Genomic DNA, 23142 nt, shown 5'->3' on the forward strand with positions numbered 1-23142 from the left:
CTTCATTAATGATCCCAACTTGTCAATAAATTTCTTTGTTTCTGGTCCCATGCAACCTAATGATTCAAAGGCAAGGGGGTAAATAAATAGTTTTCTTTAAGACGCATATAATGATTATGCTTAAATCTCTCCGCTTTATCTGCAATAGACCCTGCTTTCTTAGAGGATTCACCGATGTATAAAGGAGCCAAGTACACATCCCATAAAAGTGATTTTCCATAACTCCACGGAACTATTGTCATACCATCAGGTCTTTTACCGTCGTCTCTAGAAATACCAGGCGGTTGCAAAGTATTATGACATTGTCCTAATAATCTACCATCATATAGAAATAAATTCTCAATGCTTAGCTCTTAGTATCAAAGCTTATTTTGTCGGCTCCTTCCGGTGTAGGCCCGCATGTCATATTATTGAGAATTTTATTTACTGAAATTGCCGAAACTTACCAAAAATTTACTGAACTTACCGAAGTTTACAGAAACAGTTTTAATTTCAACTTAAAATCCCGGCGTAATTTGTCCTCCGGTAGGAGATGATTTAGAGATTTAAAAAAGTGATTTTTCCTAAAAATCTTAAGCTTTCGGTGTCTTTAGTTTTTTCGTTGTGCGATGCATTTATATTTTACAGTAAATCGATCTCAATACTCATTTCATTTCATTTCGTGTGATATATTTTCAGGAAGATTTTCCATAAACTTAAAAAAGTACATGTTTTGTATAAATCTGCATACTCACAAATTGTAATTTTTATTTTTAAATTGAGTCCCAACAATAAAATTAAAAAATAAATTGTCACATTTGCTTGAGAAATAACTACTTCATAACTACTTCAGTTAATATCAACCCAATTTGTGTTTACGTTTGCTTCATCTGTTTTACCAGCTGGTCCGCTCATACAATCACATTGCTCATATGATTTTGCAACACTATGAACCCCGTATAAGGTCATACGTGCAGTACATTTGTATGAGTGGATCAGCTGGTAGAACAGCTGAAGCAACCTCAAACACAAATCTGCTTGACATTTAGCTGTAAACAAAATATAAACAAAAGACAATCTAATGCTTTCCCGTTACATCAATCCTTTAAACGAATGAGATTAATTTTACGTTACACCTTTTCATAAACATTCAATAAATCTAATTACATTTCGAATATAAATATTTTCGCGTACAGTGCTTTTGTATATATACAGAAAAAAAATAATCCTAGTCATACTCGACAGGTCGCATGGTTGCGCTGTCTATAAAAAGAAGTCTACAAAAATATTATATGTACATTGTACAATGCCCCCATGCTACGTCGCAAGTATTTCTAATGTAAATATTAAATAAGAGTCGTCGATATGCTAAATAATTTTTAATTATAAACTGATGTTGAACTCTCTGTTCTTGTTGGATGTTCATCAGCCACCACCTGAGGATTATCGTTTCCTTCTATTTCCATGTACTCGGCATCTCTGAAAATAAGAAGAAAGGAACGTGAATATTGTATACAAAAGATGATTAGTGATGACAATTTATTGAATCGTGTTTGTATAATCGAGATGATTTTTTGCATTAAATATTCAACATGAAAGTGACTATAAACTTCTAGAAAAAAGATCTTTGTGCCAAAGTGTATGTTACACTATTTTACGATCCCCGCAACCCAAAGAAGTCATTTCCACACCCATATGAGTAACATGTGAGTCAAAGACTGCTTCCACACAGAAAGTAAAATACGGATCGGTATCACCTTTAAATAAATTTTTAAAAATGACTTCTAGTCGATGGGAAATTATTAAATATTATGCAAATGAGTCCAAATGTTTATTTTGGCGATTTGGTGATTGTGATCCTATGGTGAAGGCGCGGATGATAATCTAACACGTCAAAATAAACATTTGGGCATAGATGGAGGTCCATATCATTAAAAAAAACAAACTCTCTCTCCGAGCTGATACATAATGTTAGTCTTACACAACAACAAGCAACGAGAACTAAAACTCAAACAATTACATCCTAAATGACATGTGAAGACCATGGTCTATCGGCACATTGAAGTAAAAAAAGTCGGCCCAAGCCTAACCAAAACAAAAATTTTTTTGGCCTCTCCTCTAATTTTCAAAATTTTTGCTGTAAAATTTATAAAATGCAATCCCTCCAATCCCTTTTTTTAAAAAAAATAAAAACTTCTGATTAAATACACAAAGTTCGAATCTAGTGCTTCAACAGAGGGGAATACCAAGATATTTTAACACATAAACCATAAAGTTAGATAAATTTATGTCTTGTATGTCAAGGGTAGGCCGGCTGTGAAAATATTTGATCTTATGCGACAAGTTATGGACCTTATAAGAATTCTTTTAAATTACAGTACTGTAACAGACTGTTACTAACAGTGTATACAAGCATATTACGCGAATTTGAGTCGTATTAAAAAAAAAATTGAAAAGGGATGGCGACCAAATTACTAGTTTTTCAAAATGAAGAATAAAAATTATTCGCAGGAAATGTACCAATGTGAAATGCAGACATAAGATTTTTCGAATATTCTGTTGGTGTGTACGAGTACAATCACTGCAGTGTGGTACAATAAATATCATAACTATCAAAACCATCATCCCAAAAGATGCCTCTCCACAAATTCGTAACATCACTATTTGAAATTCAAAAAGCTCTTGAAGACATTTTCAATTAATATACAAAACAAACAGTCACGACTTTATCTTCAAAACACAGTCCGAGCACATATTTTACAAAAATTTTGTTATGGAAATATTGTGTTACAGAGGTACAGATTGTTTATACTTTTGTTGGACGACCACCACAATTCATAATCTAAAAATTTAAGTTAGAAATTAGACAAGAAGGTCCTTAAAAAGTTGAAATGTAAAAATGATCAAATGAAATCAAAGATCCACGGACCAAATTAATTGCAGAACAAGATCACAAGTTGGACTCTTTGCAAAGAATAGGTGAAACTCACGACAAATTTCGCGTTCAAAATAGATTGGGGTCTCAACAAGAGTGAAAATGTAGGATAGTCTAAGAATCTAAGGATTGAATCCATTTTTAGTTATACGATTTACTATCGATATCAATGACGATAAATAGCGATGAGTAATGAGGATTTGGAGTGATATAGCAGAAAGTTCTTTACTTTTTTAGTTTAAGTAAAATTCGACATGTTTTCTGATTTGGGAGTTGTTGTGGTTTGCAATTGATTCATTATCTGAATTTTTGTTAGGCACGATCTTACAACAAGAATGAAATACAAAAATAAAAAATCTAGATTATCATTTGTTAAACAAATTTTGTTTGGAATCATTTATAAACCACAGCAACTCCCAAATCAGACAACATGTCGAAGTTGATGTAGTTGAACCATGTAGTAGAATAAAAGGAAGTTTTTAAACCACGACACATATAGTTGATAATAGCCCATTCGGTACAATTTCTTTCCTAAGAAGAAATCTAACAGGCATTCCCTGACCTAATCGTAATCTTATCTTGCCATTATTAAAACTGATTCGGAGTAAGTGCTCAAAGATATTGTTGGAATTGATTACGCTATAAAGACAATAAAATGGAACGGAAACACTTTGATGGAGTGTCAAACATGCACAACGTGTAAGACGTGATACGCCAATCCATCATATTTTATTAGCAATAGTCCGAATGAGATCTCCTTTCGCCGCTGATAAAGCCGGCAAATCAAAGAAAATTATTTTACAGACAGACATTCGGAATGGTGGTTGGTTCCTCGAATAATTGGATAGACGTACTGTATCTAACGTATATGTGAGCAATGAATGTTATCTTTGGCAGCTGTAATTGGAACAAATAAAACAAACAAACAATACAAAAGAATTTATTTTTCAACGTCGTCACTACGATTCTGTTTAATCTCATTGTCATTATTGTCTTCGAGCTTCCTACTGTGCCTGAAAAAACATTAATCAAAAGTTTGCTTCTTTTAGTGCTTTGTCAGTAGAAGAGATTCTGAGTCGCTTTGGTTGTGTATTTGTTGTGTTGTTAAAATAGAGTAGCGCAAATGCATACTTACCGCTTATTGGCGAAGAAATAGAAAAGAATTTTCTTCAGCATTAGAAATTAGACGAGAAAATAAACTAAAAATCACTGTCCCGACGCAATCAAGCTATTAGTAAAGCGTATTTGTATCTTGTTTGTGTTCCCATTCTTCCCATTTTTTTTTAAATTGTTTGTTAGCGTAGGATGGTAATGGATAGAGTTTTGTGTAAAAAATGTTGTTAATTTAACTTAAATCAAGCTGTAGTTTGTGTTTACTAACCTATAAAGACCGTAATGTTGCACCATAAATAGGATATCAAATAGCACCGAAAATAGACCCAGACCGAATTTAGTCGGATCACCGAAAATTGAACTCCAATCATCTACAAATTGTCGAAATAGAAACATTGAACTGGTCTGTCGAATAATTCAAAAATTGCATTTCAAATCTTACCATAATTATATCCGTTGAGTAACATTTGAAGCATACTGAGTATTCCACCGGTGAAATCGAGTAAAATATTTCCAATACTCCAACCCACTGTACTTTTTCTTCGATAATTCATCACAGCCTACACATGAGACATGAGACGATTAACTTTCAAGAAAAATTAAAAACAACGTACAGACGTAGTCTCACCAGACTGTACTGCTCGCGTGTGCAAATTATGTGTATCCGCGGTATCCAGGATACCGGGAAATTTTTAGGAAAAAAAAATTGGATACCGGGAAATCGAATGATAACTGAACAAACCAGGAAATGTATGTGCGGGAAGTCAATTTTATGTATTTGGATACCGGGAAATTTCGAAAATTTCGACTCGGATACCGGGAAGAAAACATAATTTGCATACGCGGTACTGCTTACCTGAGGAATATATTTGATTAAGGTGATAGTTAACTTAATGTAACTACAGTAGTAGAGGAAGTCCAGCCAATGAATAACAGCTGTACCACCGAGTATGGCGAACACAATGACACAAATTCCAAATACACCAAGTATTATCCGGGCAATGTTGGATACCCTTTGTTGAGCTCTTTCGTAAAAATAGCACTGAACTATGGTCACGAGTGTAGCTACCATAGCGTGCAAAGCAAACACAACATCGTTTATCAAGACAGGATTCAATCCTTGAGGGAAACGGATGAAGTATTCGGCCTGTACCATCATTACGAATTAGTAGTTGCCTATGAAATTAAAATGGGAGTTGAAGATTATCTACCTGAATGTATTTGTTCCAAAATAGGCCAGCATTGAACAAAAAGTACATCAAAAATCCGACAATATTCAATGCCAGGAAATCGAAATTCAATCCAACGACACTCTTTCGCTTAAAATTAATGTAAATTTGAGGATAGAATGACACCGACCAAGCGACAAAATAAACCCATCCCACGACTTCGGATAGGACAATTAATGGACGTGAATTGGCGACTGTAACACGCACAAATAATTGATTTGTACTGAAAATAAATTGTAAATTTCAATAGTCAAAAAGATTGTCCAGGAAAATCAATCTTGATCGTTTTTACTTTATCGCATTTGAGGTAGAATTCGATGTAATCTCCAAATGTCCAGGACTTTTCCCGACGATGCATATAATAAAATCTCTTGGTCCATCGGGATAAATTTCAACGGATGTTGGAGATATGTCAACCAAATCCGGATGTTCTCTTGTAAATGTTATTGTATAGTTTTGGGTTATGGTTCCATTGCTACGTGAAAATGAAACGATTGTATTGATGGGAACAAGAACAACTTATGCATTATTCTTACTCAACATTCAGGTAGGCGAATTGCGTCTCGTCAATTAATACTGTAATGTCTTTCGGACCTATCGACAATTGTGGAACATCGTTTTGGCCATTTGCACTTAAAACTGTTAACAGAAAAATTTACATTATTTTCAAATCAAACAACAGAGCATCTCAATCCAACAATTTACCTAATAATACTAATATTGTAGAACAAATACGTAATGCTGTCTGCTTAGCCATTCTGATTCCAGTTATTTAATTATTTATTAAGTATGTTAAGGTGCTGCATTTGAAAGTGAGAAAAAGATTTATTTTTTAGTAAAAATTATAAATTTTGTATGAAAGATCCGATCATTGAAATATTTGATCACATCAACTCAAAAATTCTTGCGTCAATATTATCCACTTGTAGTTAAAATACAGTGAACCGTCCAGTCGAAGACAATTTATCCCCCTGTATGTGTACACTAAACAACTAATGGATCTTAAACAAGTTTTGTATTTTTATTATCATCACGCACCAACGTCATTGATATTTTAGTAGAAATATAAGTTCATAGGTTGATCGCATCGATTTTGGTAGCATCTCGAATATGACTGCGGTTGATTCAGTGATGTGGTATATAAGAACATTACACTGTTTAAATAGCCGAACTTAAAGCATAAGTGGATGTGAATGACACCGAAGATGTCTTTCGATTTGTTTTGATCTCTTCAAATAACCAAAATAATTTTTTCATATTTTTTGCTATAACTGAAATCGAGAGTAGGGGTATAAAAAACGACATTCTGTTGACGCAACAGTTAACACCTTGAGCGAGATGTTAGCCAGCATTCAACGAATGTAAAAGAGAGATTTTAAAAAGTTATCAATGCATTTTGTTTGCCCGATTCTGTTTACCGTATTATTTAATGTGATTTCCCTTTCGGCTGCTGGAAGTGTGAGAAATAGTTTTTCGGCAAATAAGCGGGAATATGATACCATTTAAATCCATGGGAATCAAAGAAGAAGAATGTAACTGGAGCGAAGTGTTTGCTTACACATGCATTAAAATTCAACATAGAAATTTTATGCTAACCAAGTTCATTCGTCTAACGCATAGTCCGCACAGTTTATTAAGTTTTGATGAGAAGTGCAGTTTATGGTGAATAATCAGAGTTTCCTTCAATGAAGGAAATATTTATTGTCAACAAAATAAATACAATGAAATTCAACATGAAAGTTACACTTTCAAGCTCTTGCGTCAGTTGATTGTTTGGATGTGTGGATAAAGGATGTAGTCATCTCTGTGTAAAAGTACTTATATCTCTTCACGTGCAGTAGAATAAGAACAAGCGGCTACAACCTTATATATGAAAACCGAGCATCACGAACACCTGGAGCTATCAACGAAAAAGTATAACCTTTATGTTGAATCTCTCTGTAGTTTTTTCACTAATCCCATTTTGAGCTGTTCGTTGTCGACATAAAATTTTTCAAGATCTGTACGTATAAACGTGACTGTGAAGTCCGTTTCAGAATAGTTAGTTATAGTAGTATATCTGGGTTGTCAACAGTGTTTGTTTATAAAATGATGAATAGTACCCACAGTACTTAACAACAAAATCTAAATTTCCTTATGTTTACGCGAGGGGAAAAGAACAATGGAAAATCTGGTCCCACCGTTCGGCCATTCGCCTATTATTTCCCCATTATTTGTCTTCATTAGCTCATTATTCGCCTTTATTCGTTCATTATTCGCTTAAGAGCGCTCACCCCTTGGCAGTTTTCTAGCCTACATTTGTGCGCAAAAATATTCGTTTTTTGATGATTTCTCTGAAACAAAATCTTTTTTTGAAAAAGTAAAACCATTAAAGCATGCAAAAATGTGTTACTTTTAATAGAAAAATTGGTTTGTGGATGGTAACTTATTCCACTTGGAGAAACCTTTGCAAATGTGAAAATGTAGGTGTTCAAAAATCATCAAAAAACGAATATTTTTGCGAACAAATGTAGGCTAGAAAATTGCCAAGGGGTGAGCGCTCTTAAAACTGTCCCACCAATCGCTCGTGTTGTTTTCCCCTCGGGTTTACGCAGTATTATTGAGTACCAGGCTATCATTCAGTCAATTGTTTATAAAAATCTTGCACAAACGTTTACCCGGAATTTCTGAAGATTGTTTGTCCAATCTTATTCACAAGATACAATGTTACTTAATGATAAAGTTCGAGAACTTAGAAATTATTCATTGCAGAAATTTTACCTATAAAAAGCTTTAAAAAGAGTGTTCGGAATCCGAACTTCGGATCAAAATTTACTAATTGTCGAATTGAGGTAAATATAAAAAAAAACACACAAAAATGAAAGAAGTCAGTGCATGTAATCACCTCAATGAATTGGCATTATAGTTTCTGGGAATGCACTCGATTTTTTTAAAAAAATTATATCGAGTACACATTCAAAGAAATTTATTTCATAGCAATTGCATGATGATGATAAATTTATTATCAATATAAAATGTCTGGTATTGGGTAATCTGAAAAGTAAATGAAATTAATCATAATTTCGTTTGTGAATCGACACACAGCCATTGGTAAAACATTATTTTTTTTTTGTATTTTTTTTAACAACAACGACAAAAGCGCTTACAACACACAGTTTTATCAATACGTATCGCTTTGTCTTAAGAAAATAGAGATTAGCAGCAGCAAAATAAACTTCTTCGGTGTATCAGCTTATGTATCCAAAAAAAATTTTGTTTGTCAATAAAAAATTTAAAAAAAAAAAATGAACAAAAAACCTTCCACATTATGCGAACTACACGAATAATTGTTTCAGTTTTTTGTGTCAATAAAACATCTAACAGCTCTAAGACCATTTATTCGTTGATGATAATCGAGAAAGATAAACAATTATTACAACAATCAGTCATTCGTAAATAATAATTTTATATCAATAAGCTTAGCACGATTTTGTCGTAATCTTTTCCATTTCGTGCAATCTTCCATTGACTTTAATATAGAAGTTCATTTAAGTTCTATTTTGGTTTGACTTGCAATGAATTTTTTTTTTTGTTCATTCGCAACAAGATGCGCTATATAATATATGCCAGCTGAGTCGCATAATGATAAGATCAATTTGGCGAAAGCATTTGTTAAAATATATTGGTTTGTGTCGTGTAAACCAATTTAGAGGACGCATATTTTAGATGTTAAAGAAATTAACATGACATGCGAAAATTTATCAGCCTCAGAGTTTGAGACCATTTATTAAATTCAATTGGGTGTTAATCAATTCGATCAGTAGAACACTATACTTAAAAAATTCTAAATTAGAATTTATGTCCCAATGTAAGGCACAAATTTTGGATTCAGTTTTTGCAGTCGCAGCTTCTATTAATTGATTGGATGTGATATGTATCAATTACAGTTGAGGATTTTTTTTTGCAGACTTCTAAAACCGAAGAAGAAAAAACAGATTGATATCACGTCCTTGTGTCATGGAGAAAGGCAAGCTTTCAGACGGTTTTAGAATTTTCAGGGTTTCAAATATAAGCCAACACCATTTTTAATAAGAATTCGATTGCGTTACGTAATAAATACCTTGAATAAATGAATAGCAAGGAATAGATAACGTTGTTTCTATTTATAATTTGACTATACGTTAATTACGGTAATTATAGGTCGTCTTATAAAAAAAGCCATCGATAAAGTTCAGAGTATTCAGAATAACTATCGAGGACGATTAATACGATAGTAGACCATTATAATTTGAAGATTGTTAAATTGATGGAACTTTAATTTCTATTTTTAGAATTTTGAATGAAAGTAAATTTTTATGCCGAACTCAGAGGGGAGTGTCTGACGATCTGTTACACTAAAAGAGACGTCATGTACTGAACATTAGTTTCTATTGAAAATCCACTCAACACAATAATAAGAAAACATAAATCCAATTCCCGTAGAAAACAAAACATTTTTACTTTTAGTTTTCTTTCTCAAATGAATTTATTTGCTTTTAGTGGAAATTTTTCTGTCAAACGACGGTCAGTACGCGACACATAATATTAATGTGTCATCAAAATCGGATCGTTTTAAGATTTTCTTATTTTTATAAATATTTAACTCCACTTCGTCGTGGAGATGGAGACGTTATTTCAAAAGCAAAAATAAATAAATTTGATTGCGGAAACTAAAAAGTAACTAAATCCAGAAATAGGTCATCCACATGTGAATGTTTGATAGAAATATTTTTTTTTGTTGGTGTTTTCGGTATCGAATGCAACATACTTTGTGAAAATGTGTTGGAAAATTTGAACCAAACGACAGAGAATGTTTTTCTGAAATTTTCTTTTTAATTTGCCCGACATTTACTAATTCCGTTGTTGATAACGTGTAGACTATTATTGGAAAACTTGGCGTCGATCGTCACTATAGAAATTATTTTATTTTCAGAATTTTTTATTATTATTATTTCCAAGCTTAACTGCAAAAAGTCAAGATTTGTTGTGCACGTTTCTCAATAATATAATTTTATGAATTTAATGTGTTCATAAAAGTGAATTTGTTTAAAAAAAAAAGTGTCGTAACATTATGTGTGATATTGACTTTATCATATCATTTCCATAGTCTTTTAATATATTTTATTGAAATGAATATTAAAATTATGGTAATTTCCATGTGACGCGAAGAAGAAAAAATTCCATTCATAATGTACGTCGATCAGTAGGAAAAAAAAACATTTGAAAGATTTCGTTGCAATTTTGGAAACATTTCCACAAGTTAAAATAATCGCAAGAGAAATAATTACAATCATTTACAATGATCCAATGTCGCATAACATGTAAATGTATAAACCAAGACAAAAATCGTTGTTCACCAGATGACAAATTCAACAAGTACAGCAAGAACAAAAACTGTTCACAGATTACAGGTTTCTAATTCTTAATATCAACGAGTCATTACTGTTACGATGATTTTTTTAAAGCTGCAATTCGTTGATGCATGGATTGGTACAGTCGAGGAAATTTAGATTTCGGGTTTTCCAAAGGTATTAATCTTATTTAACCCACACTTTATCCCACAACAATGGAATCCACAAATTTAAATTTAGTTAACACAACGGTCACAATGACGGCGCTGCAGTCACGATTTCAAAATGTGATATAGGGTGGATAAACTAAATTTTGATTTGGTTACATTTTCTCTTGGTTTTTAATTATTACATCAGGCTTCTAAATTAAGAGTACCTTTATGCAATATAAACCGTTTGAGTTTGAAAAAAGATGTTTTGTATCAGTGAACGATATAGGAAAGCGTTCAGTACGTCTCAACATACAAAAGAACGTAAAATATAATTGTACATTTAGCCACCCTACGTCCGTCATCGCTTCTATTGTCTTCAAAAACATATTGTGTGCTTGTCATGATATGTATCAGACGTTTGTTTATTTATGTGTCTCATCTAAAATGCTGGCCAGCAAAATTTTGATCATTAAATTCAACGGCAAAATTGATCTAAATGTTAAAATAATTGTGAATAATAGTGAAGTTAATGTGGTTTTGTTTTCTCTTCATAAAGGAATTTGCATCAGTTCGATGTAAAGTGCGGAGCACCATTGGAAAAAAAACTTGTCGCTGAAGAATGATCAAAAAGTTGCTGGACGCAATAGCTTCAACTAATGCTTTGCAGGATATAGAATCGAAATTAGAGAAACACCAAGAGCCGTCCATTTGAAATCTTCATCATCATCATTTCAACTAAAGGTTTTTTTTTAACGAAACGGAAGTTCGCTCGCAGATTCGGATCGGAACATCTCATTCGTTTTCGCTAAAGCTCGTAGCCGTCATTAATCATGATTCCCATGAAGAATCGCCAAAAATACAAAATTGGCAAGGGATGAAGAAACGCCGGCAAAAACAAAGAATGATAAATTTGTCTTTGTTGCGTTTCTTCACACTTTGGCGATTCTTCGTGGTGATTAAACAAATCCTTGGAAATTTATCCTTTTACGAAATTTATCTAAAAGGCGTTATTTGTTCGAAGCTAGTGAATCTATCCTTTTATAAAAGTTACGAAATGCTGCCTGGTTCGATCCTAAGGAAACTCTTATTTTACGTCAGGTAACGGCATCTTGTTCGATCCTAGGGAATTCATACTTTAACAAAAGATCCCGAGGACACTATCATTTTACGAAAGATAATGTAGAGACATTTCAAAAACGTATTTTTACACTTTGGCGTTTCCTCAAACTCTGGCGATTTTTCTCTTCTTCTCTTCACACTCTATCGATTTTTCTTGGCAATTCATCATTATGAGGTTCCGAGCCTACGCTGAAATTGTAGCCTATATTTCTGCGTTTCGAAATTTTTGATCGCTGATATCTTTTTACGAGAGCCCTTTTTGAAAAATGTACGACCACATTTTCGAGTAAAAATATGTCAGCTTTGAATAAAAAATAAAATTGTCTGTGAAAGTTTCATGTGCTTTGAGAAAACTGTACCGATGCCCCAAATTTGCATCAAAGGTACACTTTTCTCAAAGCACATGGAACTTTCACAGACAATTTTATTTTTTATTCAAAGCTGACATATTTTTACTCGAAAATGTGGTCGTACATTTTTCAAAAAGGGCTCTCGTAAAAAGATATCAGCGATCAAAAATTTCGAAACGCAGAAATGTAGGCTACAATATCAGCGTAGGCTCGGAACCTCTTATGGTTGATTTGTTAAATCAACAAGAAAAATCGCCATAATGTGAAGAAAAACCAAGAAATATCGCCAAAGAGTAAAGAAACTCCAAGGATCATAGAGAATTGAAAATTTGTCTTTATGGCGTTTCTTCACACTTCTGAGACTTTTCTTGATGATTTAACAAATCAACTAAATATGATGAATTGTCAAGAAAAATCGCCAAAGTGTGAAGAAACTCCAAAATATGACAAATCGCCAAATAATACAATATTGTCGATTTGACTATAACTTTTATTTAGAAAAAGATTGTACGGGACAGCAATGAAAGTAAATATATAGGTATGGCCAAACGTTCAAATTTGTTCTAGCTGGAGCACATACGGACTTGCATGGCGCCACCTCAAACAAACTCATTTCTAGTGCAAATTTCCACTAGAAATGAGTTAGTTTGAGGTGGCGCCATGCAAATCCGTATGTGCTCCGACTTGTATGGACTGGCCATACCTACTTATCTACTTTCATTGCGGGACAGTATGTACTGCATATCATATAATTCCTCTCTCTTGTGTTTATCTGGGTTCTACGAAGCCAAAATATAATTTCGGACTACAAGTAAACCGTCTCGACCAGTAGTTATTTTCCTAAGTTCCTAATGAGTGCAAAAAGGCTATTTCAACATTAGTTAGGAAAGCATAATTTTTATGTGAATGTTTCTGAGGTTTTCCATCTCAATATTTTCATGAAGTTACAAATAATCCACAGAAAATTTTATTACCCTAGAACGAGGTCGGAAATACATCAAATAAATCAAATAGAAAACAGACTTGGAAATTGTTATTTTGTCTAAAAGTTGATATTAAAATTCTTTGGAAATCGTAAATCGCATAATTGCATGAGCAGGCATCTCAGGATTATAAATCAGGAACTTTGAAGTTCGTCATATATTCATATTCTTATCTTTTTCCTGACCAGATTCTGTTTTCATGATTGAGCTCAATCATGAGCTTCACTTATACAAAGAGTTGAATTGATTTCCTATGCCAAATTGTAATTTGGCGAAAAAGAATGTTCCGAATCTGCGTTTCGTTAAAAAAAAAGCCTTTAGTTGAAATGATGATGATGAAGATTTCAAATGGACGGCTCTTGGTGTTTCTCTAATTTCGATTCTATATCCTGCAAAGCATTAGTTGAAGCTATTGCGTCCAGCAACTTTTTGATCATTCTTCAGCGACAAGTTTTTTTTCCAATGGTGCTCCGCACTTTACATCGAACTGATGCAAATTCCTTTATGAAGAGAAAACAAAACCACATTAACTTCACTATTATTCACAATTACTTTAACATTTAGATCAATTTTGCCGTTGAATTTAATGATCAAAATTTTGCTGGCCAGCATTTTAGATGAGACACATAAATAAACAAACGTCTGATAATTATCATGACAAGCACACAATATGTTTTTGAAGACAATAGAAGCGATGACGGACGTAGGGTGGCTAAATGTACAATTATATTTTACGTTCTTTTGTATGTTGAGACGTACTGAACGCTTTCCTATATCGTTCACTGATACAAAACATCTTTTTTCAAACTCAAACGGTTTATATTGCATAAAGGTACTCTTAATTTAGAAGCCTGATGTAATAATTAAAAACCAAGAGAAAATGTAACCAAAACCAAAATTTAGTTTATCCACCCTATATCACATTTTGAAATCGTGACTGCAGCGCCGTCATTGCGACCGCTGAGTTAACTAAATTTAAATTTGTGGATTCCATTGTTGTGGGATAAAGTGTGGGTTAAATAAGATTAATACCTTTGGAAAACCCGAAAACTAAATTTCTTCGACTGTATCTACATTTTAGTAATAGGATAAAATACTGGATTATAATTGCACCAACTGCGATCTAATATTTTAATATAAATGCTGTCACAATAATAATACCGATGTATAGCAACCTGACCATTAGCCAGCATTCCATGAAATGCTAAAAATATAATATGCAAATGAATGTGGAAAACCGACACTGATGTAACACAACTATACTATAAATATGATCTTCGAGTGTTTGAAGATGTTAAGAGAATAGAAATTAAGTTCAAAATTATTCTATATGGGCTACATGAAAGTAGTTATGTTTTGTTTATGGTATGGGTAATGCATTTTTAGAGTTGGAGTGTAAGGTTACCTTTCCCATTGCATATTTGAGTTTTAATATGGAACAAATATGAGGAATTTTTTTGAAATCGGACGCATTTCTCAGCGGACTTTTTTCAGGTGTGCCTAGGACGGTATTGGTCCTCAGAACTGCACTTTTTATGGAAATTTCTACAGGTACATGAAACGTAGAAGGTCGTGTGGGGTGTCATTAGAAAGGTAATTGCATGTACTTACAAATATGGTCTTCATATTTCATCCACTTTGAGATATGAGCAGTTAAAAAATTTATAAAAATTTGACTATTTCGGTGAACTTTTAGCGGTTCCTTTGCAAAAACCTGCTTTCCCTAATCGCTACTGGTCTCAGCTGGCAATGGCACCAGCCGGACATTGTGATACTATGAATGTTACCTTTGAAGTGTAAATTTGAGACTCTATTCCTCTATAACTACTGCACACAAACGTCCAGGAAATTTCTGAAAGTGGTTTTGGCTTCTGGGGACCAATACATTTATAGTCAGGAAAAGGCGTCAGATTTCGATAGGTTGTTTTTCAAAAAGAATCCCTCATATTGTATTACAAAAATGATACATCGAAGCAACTAATTGTCTCGAGTTCAGCAAATCAATATTATTTACGGAAACAATTTCGAATGAAACTAAAGCAAAATTTCGCTGACTCAAGCACAACAGGTATTCGCAAACGCAACTCTTCAATTCCGTTCAATACGAACACTCTTCTAGTTTGTACAACTTTGTTTACAATATATTTTATGTAAAATCCACTCTTCATCGACACCTTTATAACGACATGCAATACTTGTTTCTTATCAAATTTACAATGAGAATCAGTGTTTTATCGACCCAATTATCATAATGAAAATTTAGTTCAAAATCGCATTCAGACAGAATTTACTACATTTTACAATAAAAACACAAACCAAATTGTTTTACAATTAAATTGACGAAGGAAAAACAATTTGTTGTTTTTTTTTATTGTATGAATAAATACTCGAAACACATTCCATTTCGGACAATTCATTATTTTATTATTGTACCTTGATAATGTATTACCTCAACATTATGATTATTATTATTTAACACGGATCAAATATTTCAAATTGCGCGAAAAATTCATTGATTAAATTGTTAAATTAAACTTAGATTAAAACTTACCTATCAAAATAAAACGCTTTGTATTTATTTATAAAAAAAATACAATCTCTCTCTCAATGGGTAGTGTTCACGATAAAAAAAAAAGTTTAAACTTAACCTACAAATTGACAGGCAACCGGCCTTCAAACTTTCTTCAGATATACAATTTTTTCAACAACTTTTAATTAGTAAATGTTCGTCTGTAAAATGTTCATAAACATTTTAAGCAATGAAAAGAAAACCTCTGAGTTAATTTGACCAGCACTGCAAAATGATGTTCACTGGCTGGAGGCAAAAAAGCGACTGATTATTATTCATGCAAGTTTACTGTTCATTTCAATTGGCCATGTCATTGATAAATATACGTAAAAAAAATATTTTTACTTCATATAATACATGTATAACGCTTTGTAAACTCAAGCTCACATAAAGTAAAGTGTAGTGTTGAGAGCTTTCTGTTTCGGTTCTGCTATATATCGAAAATACATTTGTTTCTATTGTTTTTAAACAAATTGTTAAAACAAAATGTTATTGCCATAATTCGGTAGTTTAGTTGGTTAAGGTAGTCCATACATTTCGGTACAAACAGAAAATAGAATTTATCACGTTTTTGGAGTTTTAGAGTGAATTTCACATTTTTCTTTATCTTCATTTCTTTGCGTTATATGTCGTCTATGGTTCGAAGTCATCAAATTGTAAACTGTTATCGGTCTCGTTTCACAATGATAAACCGTAACAGGATCACTGATTACAGGTCCATTGATTGGTTCACACATGTGATTGGATATACACAACGCTTTTGTCAAATATACGATCCGGTTATTAAAATTTCCAGACATCATAAAGTTTATCAAGTAAAATTGGTTCGGTCAGATTAAGATATTTCCAATTCAATATTCATTGCCTATCAATCATTATTATATCGATGAGGTTATGCATTAATCGATATGGGATTTATATTCTTCGCAGTTTCGAAAACGCAACATTTATGTAAGCGAATTTTGTTGGCAGGTTCTCAGCAGAAATTCGGAAATAGAACGACGTTTGTTGCTTTTACTCGATTAAATGCATTCCATTCGAGTATTGCGTTATTAGGTATGCTAAACGTTGACTAAATAACTGACTGACGAATGGTTTTAAAGGATTTAACGATGTGACTTAGAGTTTATTTTTAATTGACTTATCAACGTTGTTCACGTCCACGTGCAATGGCCAATGTGAATTGCATCACGGCCGATTGCCTGGCATTAGAAATATGAAAAATTCTTTCTTTCTTTTTAAATGGGCATCCGGTCTAGACGATTTGACTTCAACGTTTCAATTTAGTTTTATCAAAATGCCCGAATGTAAAGCCGATAAAGAAAATAGAATGAAATTTATACAAAGTTTAAAGTTAAAGCTCAGGTCTGGCCTATCTCAAGTATTTTTTCTGTATAAAATTCGACACGTTCACAGCTTACCTAGACCTACCCAATGACATAAGAACAATTTATGTCAAGGTTAGAAAACTTCTGGTTCTGTGTTGTATTAACCCAACGCTCTTCTTACATTTGCTTAGCCTGTAACTATTCAACAGGAGGTGGTGAGTCAAACAATAATTTCAAATGGGTAGAGCCCATTGTCTATACATTCGCTTTGCCTGTAACTAGACAGCAGGAGGTGACGAGTCCTGAGGTCAATAGAAACAGCGTCTTTGCTTTAATTACGTTTCTTCACACGAAAAGTTTATGGGGATGAAGTTCTAAATACCTCCTGTTGAATAGTTACGGGTTAAGCGTTTGTTAAGATCAGTCCATACTCCATAGGCTTTTCAATAAGTTGAATCTGGGAACCTTTCTACCAATCCTTTTAGAAACGGCTAGTGAAACGCGGTATAATGATTCAACTTGTTCCAGTGTTTCGCCTAGTCTCAAACTTATGTGGTGCATAAGAGGGTTTTAGTTCAATCTCATCGGTTATGTTTTTACTTGCTTTTACTTACAATAACAGATGATTATCCGTTTCAATAAGGTTTAATGACCTTTATTTTTCTTATTTTCCCAATTTTTTTATGACAGAGACAGACATGTGTTATTATGATATTTGCAGACATTTGTTAGTTTAGAACATTGTAAAAATATGAAATATTGAATTGGACGAATAAAGAGAATTATTCTAAGTTTTGAGCAAGAAAATTTTGAAGCTTTTCCGTTTAGACTTCGTTTTGCGACGACACCGGAAAGAATCATATCCATGTCCTGTTCAGAGAACTCTCACAAATGGAACCAGATATGTATTGACAGATTAGTTAGTATCCTGAACGACTTTTTGTTTGCAAAATTTCGTAGTTCAGATCATTGACACCAGAAAATCACAAATTGTTCAATGATAAATGCTCGAAAAACGGAATGGTAATTAATGCAAATTTTAACAAATAATACGAAAACATAATTCCTCCATCATCAAACCATATTATTTGCATGTAAGCGTTAACCTAGTATTTAGATTATATGGGTGTATCAAACCATGATTTATAATAATAAAACGATTTCAAAGTATTTAAGTTCTAGACATTTATCTCAATGATTTATGTCATACGTGGTGTCTCGAATGAACTTTAAAAATTTAAATAGATTTTTTTCTTCATTTTTGTCCAATTACAAAGTTTTGTTCTGAACATTATTGAAGTCAGACGTCCGAAGTCCAAATTTTTATTTTGACGAGTGGGACGTTATGGCCCGACCGAAGGAGAGGGCTGCATTCCTACCCGTCAAAATAAAGATTTGGAACCTCGTACGTACAGTGCTTTACATGCTTCTGGTCGGTAGATGCGAAAAATGTATTCAAAAAATTACATTTACCGACCAGAAGCACGTAAACACATTTTTATAGTGGTAGATGATATGATCATAACGTCAGTTAGTATAACATATAAGTACATTGATTAACAAGATTCTTAAGACAAGTTCTGACGGGATATGCGCAAACACATCAGACATGATTTGTATAAACAAAATTAACCTTAAATTTTCCAGCAAATGGAAGTCTATTTTAATGCAAAAAATTTCCATATCTTCGAAATATTCGGCTTAATAAATTGTCGCAGACAACCTGCGTATGAATATATTTACTTTAAACTCGTCATTACTGTCTGGTTCAGACGTTAAACTTTTGCAAACATGAGCATGGAATTGCAAATCCGAGAACAGTTGTTAAAACAATGGATATCAAGTCAATTTTCGAATATTTTGCACCTTTACTGATGTCTGATTATACGCCTGCACGATAATGTAAATCAAGTATATAAATAAAATGGTAAGAAACGTTTGGCGTTTAGCATGCGGATACACATGGTTATTAAAACGGAATTTCATATGACAAACCTATAATTATTGCATCATCTTCGATAACACGTACGCATACGATAACGCAGCTGCGTTCGCATCGTTTATTGTATTAACATGGCCTATATCCTCAATTCAATGCACACATCGATCGTAGCCCCACTATAGACAATGTTCTTCAGAGATGAACCAATTGTGTAAAAAATCGAATTTATCACTGAAAGTTAAGTAATCATCTGTTATCCTCAGAAACGACAAAAAAACGATACGTTCGAGCTAATGTGACCCAATATACACCAAAGTTCATGTTAAAACAAATGAAGTAAAAGATTTTCTGCGAATCTGTTGAAATACTATTGTTTAAGTCAAAGGACGCAATTGATTCGATACTAGTGACCTTTAGATTTATTTTCTAAATATGGGCTGCCATTCCTTACGAGTCAAAAAAAAAACCTGTTAACCAATTTCAGCGTTGATCGGCAGCTTTAAGAGCATGATATGTACTTCAAAATGACATGACTGGTTGATATATCAGTTACGAAAGGTTGTAATAGCTTGACCTTAGCCCCTTGTTAACATTTGTTCATCGTATAAACATCCTGCATCCCGGTATCCTTGTATAAAGTTACTGATCGAGACAGAAAATGTTTCGTAGAGAAAGCTTAAAAAAAATCTCGCAATGTGATTATGCTCAAAATAGCGACCTTATTTCACCTGAAAGCTTATTGCAGCTCAGACGCTCTCTCTTCTCATCTATTAAAATATTTTTTTATACATCCAGCAGTAATATTTGTCAACATGTACCCTTCTCGAGCTGCGTACACAACACATAAATAATACAAACTCTTTCGCAAATTATGAAAAATTTTATTTCTTATTGCTATGTAATATCTTCTCGGTAAAATTCTATCTTGTAATCACAATCAAGTTATACTTCTGCGTTTTAATCTAATATGCTCACCGCTCTCTATATTTACTACATTAAATTAGAAATGACCTAGAGCTCATGTTTACACGTGAAGTTTACGCATTTGTTCCGGAATATTCCGTCTAAGGTTTTCTGTGTATTCAACAATTAATACACATTTTTACAAAACAATATCAATCGGTTGACATTGGCTGATCGTTCGACGACCTTGACTTATTTCGACATTTTAGCAAAAGGGAAGTCCCTGCAACTTTTCAGCATGATGTTCATAATTCACAAGTTGGATGGTAAGTACACGTATGAGCTTTTACTTAAGAAACTAGGAAACAAAACTGTCGCTAGTGAAATAAAACTTGGTGTTGTTGTATCAATACCATCAATACCGTAAACTGCTGCAATCGTGACACTTTTAATAAATGTTTTCACTCGACGTATAATTTTAGTCTAAGCAAAAAAACTTGCTGTGAGGTGATAAATTCTATGTCAACTGTTGAATTGATTCATGGAAATAATTGACAACAAATGAGTTTGATGTTTGCAATACTGTGGAAATGTTTAGTGTTCCGACTAAAATTCATCATCATCAAAAAAATTTTAAATTTAACGGCCAATCAATGAACAGTAAATCTTGCTAAAACTTCTTTTACCTGAAATTAATATTTCTAGGACAGTCGGAGACGTTCAATTCAATTTAAGTCTTTAGTTACAAACATTGTAGAAGAAATTACCTCCATTTTGGTTTTACATTAGACTGTACGTAAAATAGGTGAGATTTTGGTGAACTGTTTCTACTTCAAAGATTTGCAATACGATTTGAAACCTTCAAATTGAAAGCGATGTGGAAATCAGGCAACTAAAGCTCGGAGCAGGTTAGGTTTACCTTGAAAAACCTGAGCCTATGACCTGAATAGGAGTAATAAATTTGTTCTACAATGTTCTACTCGTTCGTCAAGCGATTCGCCACTGGTCAGCAGTGCGGTTTTGATTATTTGATTTTTACAAGTTGGCACTCATTCATTATACCCCCTGAAAGCCCTGCTTCCACCTACGTAATTAACACATATACTGAGTGAGCTAACCCCTATCTATTTATCTATGAGATCAGGTTTGTCTTTAAGAAATTACCTGACCTGAACTTTCAGGTTGAGCCAATTTTGCGATCGAGCTTTTATATGCAAATATTGCAATATCTTCTACAGTAACCTTACTTTCAAAATAGACCAAATTCACACAAAATGTGTGCACACTCCGAGTGCGGAACCTCTTAGTGTCAATCTACCATTTCCAGAATTGATTGTTTTATTTTGCTGGGATTTGTGGGACAATTCTAAAGTTAAGCAAATGCCAACGGATTAAAGGTCAGGCGTATTTAAGAGTCACTTTGCGAAATCTTCGACCAATTGAAATTCAAGGGGTCTCCGAATACAGCTTCTTTGGTATGGATGGATTCGTTGGACTCTGCTGAGTCATTTGTAAAAGAATTTTTTTTCAAACACTTTCACTTTAGGTGTGGACCTTTGGGAAACCACTACACAATTTTTCTAACGTGCGACCACTTAACCTTGACGATTTTTATAGGGTTCTAATCTAGGTACCAAGTGATGACATCCCATACCATTACTTTGCATCTTTGCATCAGGATCGTGCTGTCCTCCGGACCTCTTCGAAAATCGTCAATTTTTCGAGGTAAAAGTACTGCTGGAGCGACGCAGCTGAACTTTTTCGAACATATTGATACTGCTAAATGTTGTCCTTGTTGAGGCTAGTATTTGACCATAATTCCACATTTATCCGATTAGTTGTAAGGAGAATATTGCCTAAATACACTTTTGCCCTACTCGGTGTAGTGCATTTTTCCCAAAGGTTCACACCTAAGGGCAAAGTGTTTGAAGAAAACAATTTCATATAAGCTGGTCGAAGATTTCGCAAAGTGACTCTTAAGTCGCAAGTTCATAAATCATTCGGGCTAGGTCATAAAACTTTAAGTCATAAACGTGCACGTGCACGATGTAAATACAAAAGTACAGATTCCTATGAAAAAGTTAATGAACTGACAATGACAAATAGGAGGGGGCCAATGCACTTTGCATCTTGTCGTGAACTTGTAAGTTGAAAATTAAAAGTTATCAAAAAGTTTATCTCTACGAAATGATGACATTTAAACACTATCATATATAAAGCATAATCGATATACGATTTTTGAGCATAGGTATCGACGATTTCTGGACCCATGTTTTGTAGGGTTCCATAGGGTCCATACCTTTACGCATTTAGTAATAACAATTACACTGACCTGATCAGACAGCCCAATTCTGGCATTATGTTTTCAACACACTCACTGTAACTCACTCTCAATTTTTGCAGCACTTTTCATTTAATATAAAATCGCGTCTCCTGTTATCTTTTTTGTGTTTACGAATTGTTCTTTCTCTGATTGATAAGACGCACTCACAAATTTTTTATTTCCGCAGAACTTTACACTGTTTGATGCAAGCTACTGTTCACTATTATCACTGCATGTACTTCGGACCTTTTGCTCCTTTTACCTATCGATGACACTATTTTGTTCAGAAACATTTAACTAATTGAATTTTCTTAAAAGACACACCACACAATGGTCACTTTCACTTGATGCGGAGTAAACAATGATATGTCAATTTCCGATGTCACGACAGCTGAGATAAAAATGCGGTGTGTGCATCATGTTGACAGCGATTGACGAAAAATATGGCCGCTAGAATCCATCTCCAATAGAAATGTCATATTGCTTGCAATCCATCCAATCCATCTTTTTAGAGCGGCATTTGTTCAAATTTAGTTTTCTGTTGTAATGAAAGACGAAATTCGGAAACCAAAGTCTTTAATTACTTTAACCAACTTGATTAAATCAAGGCATGTTCGTCAACATAGGCGCTGGTGAGGACAATCCAATCAATCCAAAGGTAAAGTTTAAATATTTGAGCAGAAGTGACTGATTGAATGAACTATATACTTACAGTGTCGAAAGTCGTTGATTTCTCTTATTTTGGGAGCGACGTTGATTTGCATTTGGTACAAAATAACGTTGTTACCGCGAATGGTTTTTTAAGGGAATTTCTGCAAATTTCGTTTTCAGGACTTTAAACGGCCTGT

The 23142-nt window shown here is 33.5% G+C and overlaps 1 protein-coding gene across 5 annotated transcripts; it reads right to left on the bottom strand.

The window, feature by feature from the left end:
* Positions 1 to 755: 755 nt before the first annotated feature.
* LOC119067925 (cystinosin homolog) lies at positions 756 to 22687 on the bottom strand. 5 transcript variants are annotated; one of them, XM_037171234.1, is made up of 9 exons: positions 22304 to 22687; positions 5962 to 6056; positions 5793 to 5895; positions 5549 to 5731; positions 5239 to 5479; positions 4884 to 5174; positions 4470 to 4587; positions 4296 to 4398; positions 756 to 1458 (listed from the first exon to the last, which is right to left on the bottom strand). In XM_037171234.1, the coding sequence occupies exons 2-9, from the start codon at positions 6011 to 6013 to the stop codon at positions 1359 to 1361; spliced, it is 1191 nt and encodes a 396-aa protein (XP_037027129.1). In that variant the 5' UTR covers positions 6014 to 6056; positions 22304 to 22687; the 3' UTR covers positions 756 to 1358. The 5 variants fall into 5 exon arrangements, with proteins under 5 accessions (XP_037027129.1, XP_037027130.1, XP_037027128.1 ...); XM_037171235.1 differs by having other exon boundaries at positions 22298 to 22656; XM_037171233.1 differs by lacking the exon at positions 22304 to 22687 and adding an exon at positions 15781 to 16077.
* Between the last annotated feature and the right edge of the window lie 455 nt (positions 22688 to 23142).

Source organism: Bradysia coprophila, assembly GCF_014529535.1.
Source record: "Bradysia coprophila strain Holo2 chromosome X unlocalized genomic scaffold, BU_Bcop_v1 contig_130, whole genome shotgun sequence".
Taxonomy (NCBI): Eukaryota; Metazoa; Arthropoda; class Insecta; order Diptera; family Sciaridae; genus Bradysia; species Bradysia coprophila.

What these genes read in the sequence shown, in the direction of transcription:
- LOC119067925 (XM_037171234.1), bottom strand. Translation starts at nt 6,013, where the DNA reads ATGGCTAAGCAGACAGCATTACGTATTTGTTCTACAATATTAGTATTA. An exon ending in TCTACCTCAAATGCGATAAA is followed by an intron (nt 5,480 to 5,548) that starts GTAAAAACGATC and finishes ATTTATTTTCAG; the next exon opens with TACAAATCAATTATTTGTGC. An exon ending in ACTCAACGGATATAATTATG is followed by an intron (nt 4,399 to 4,469) that starts GTAAGATTTGAA and finishes GACAATTTGTAG; the next exon opens with ATGATTGGAGTTCAATTTTC.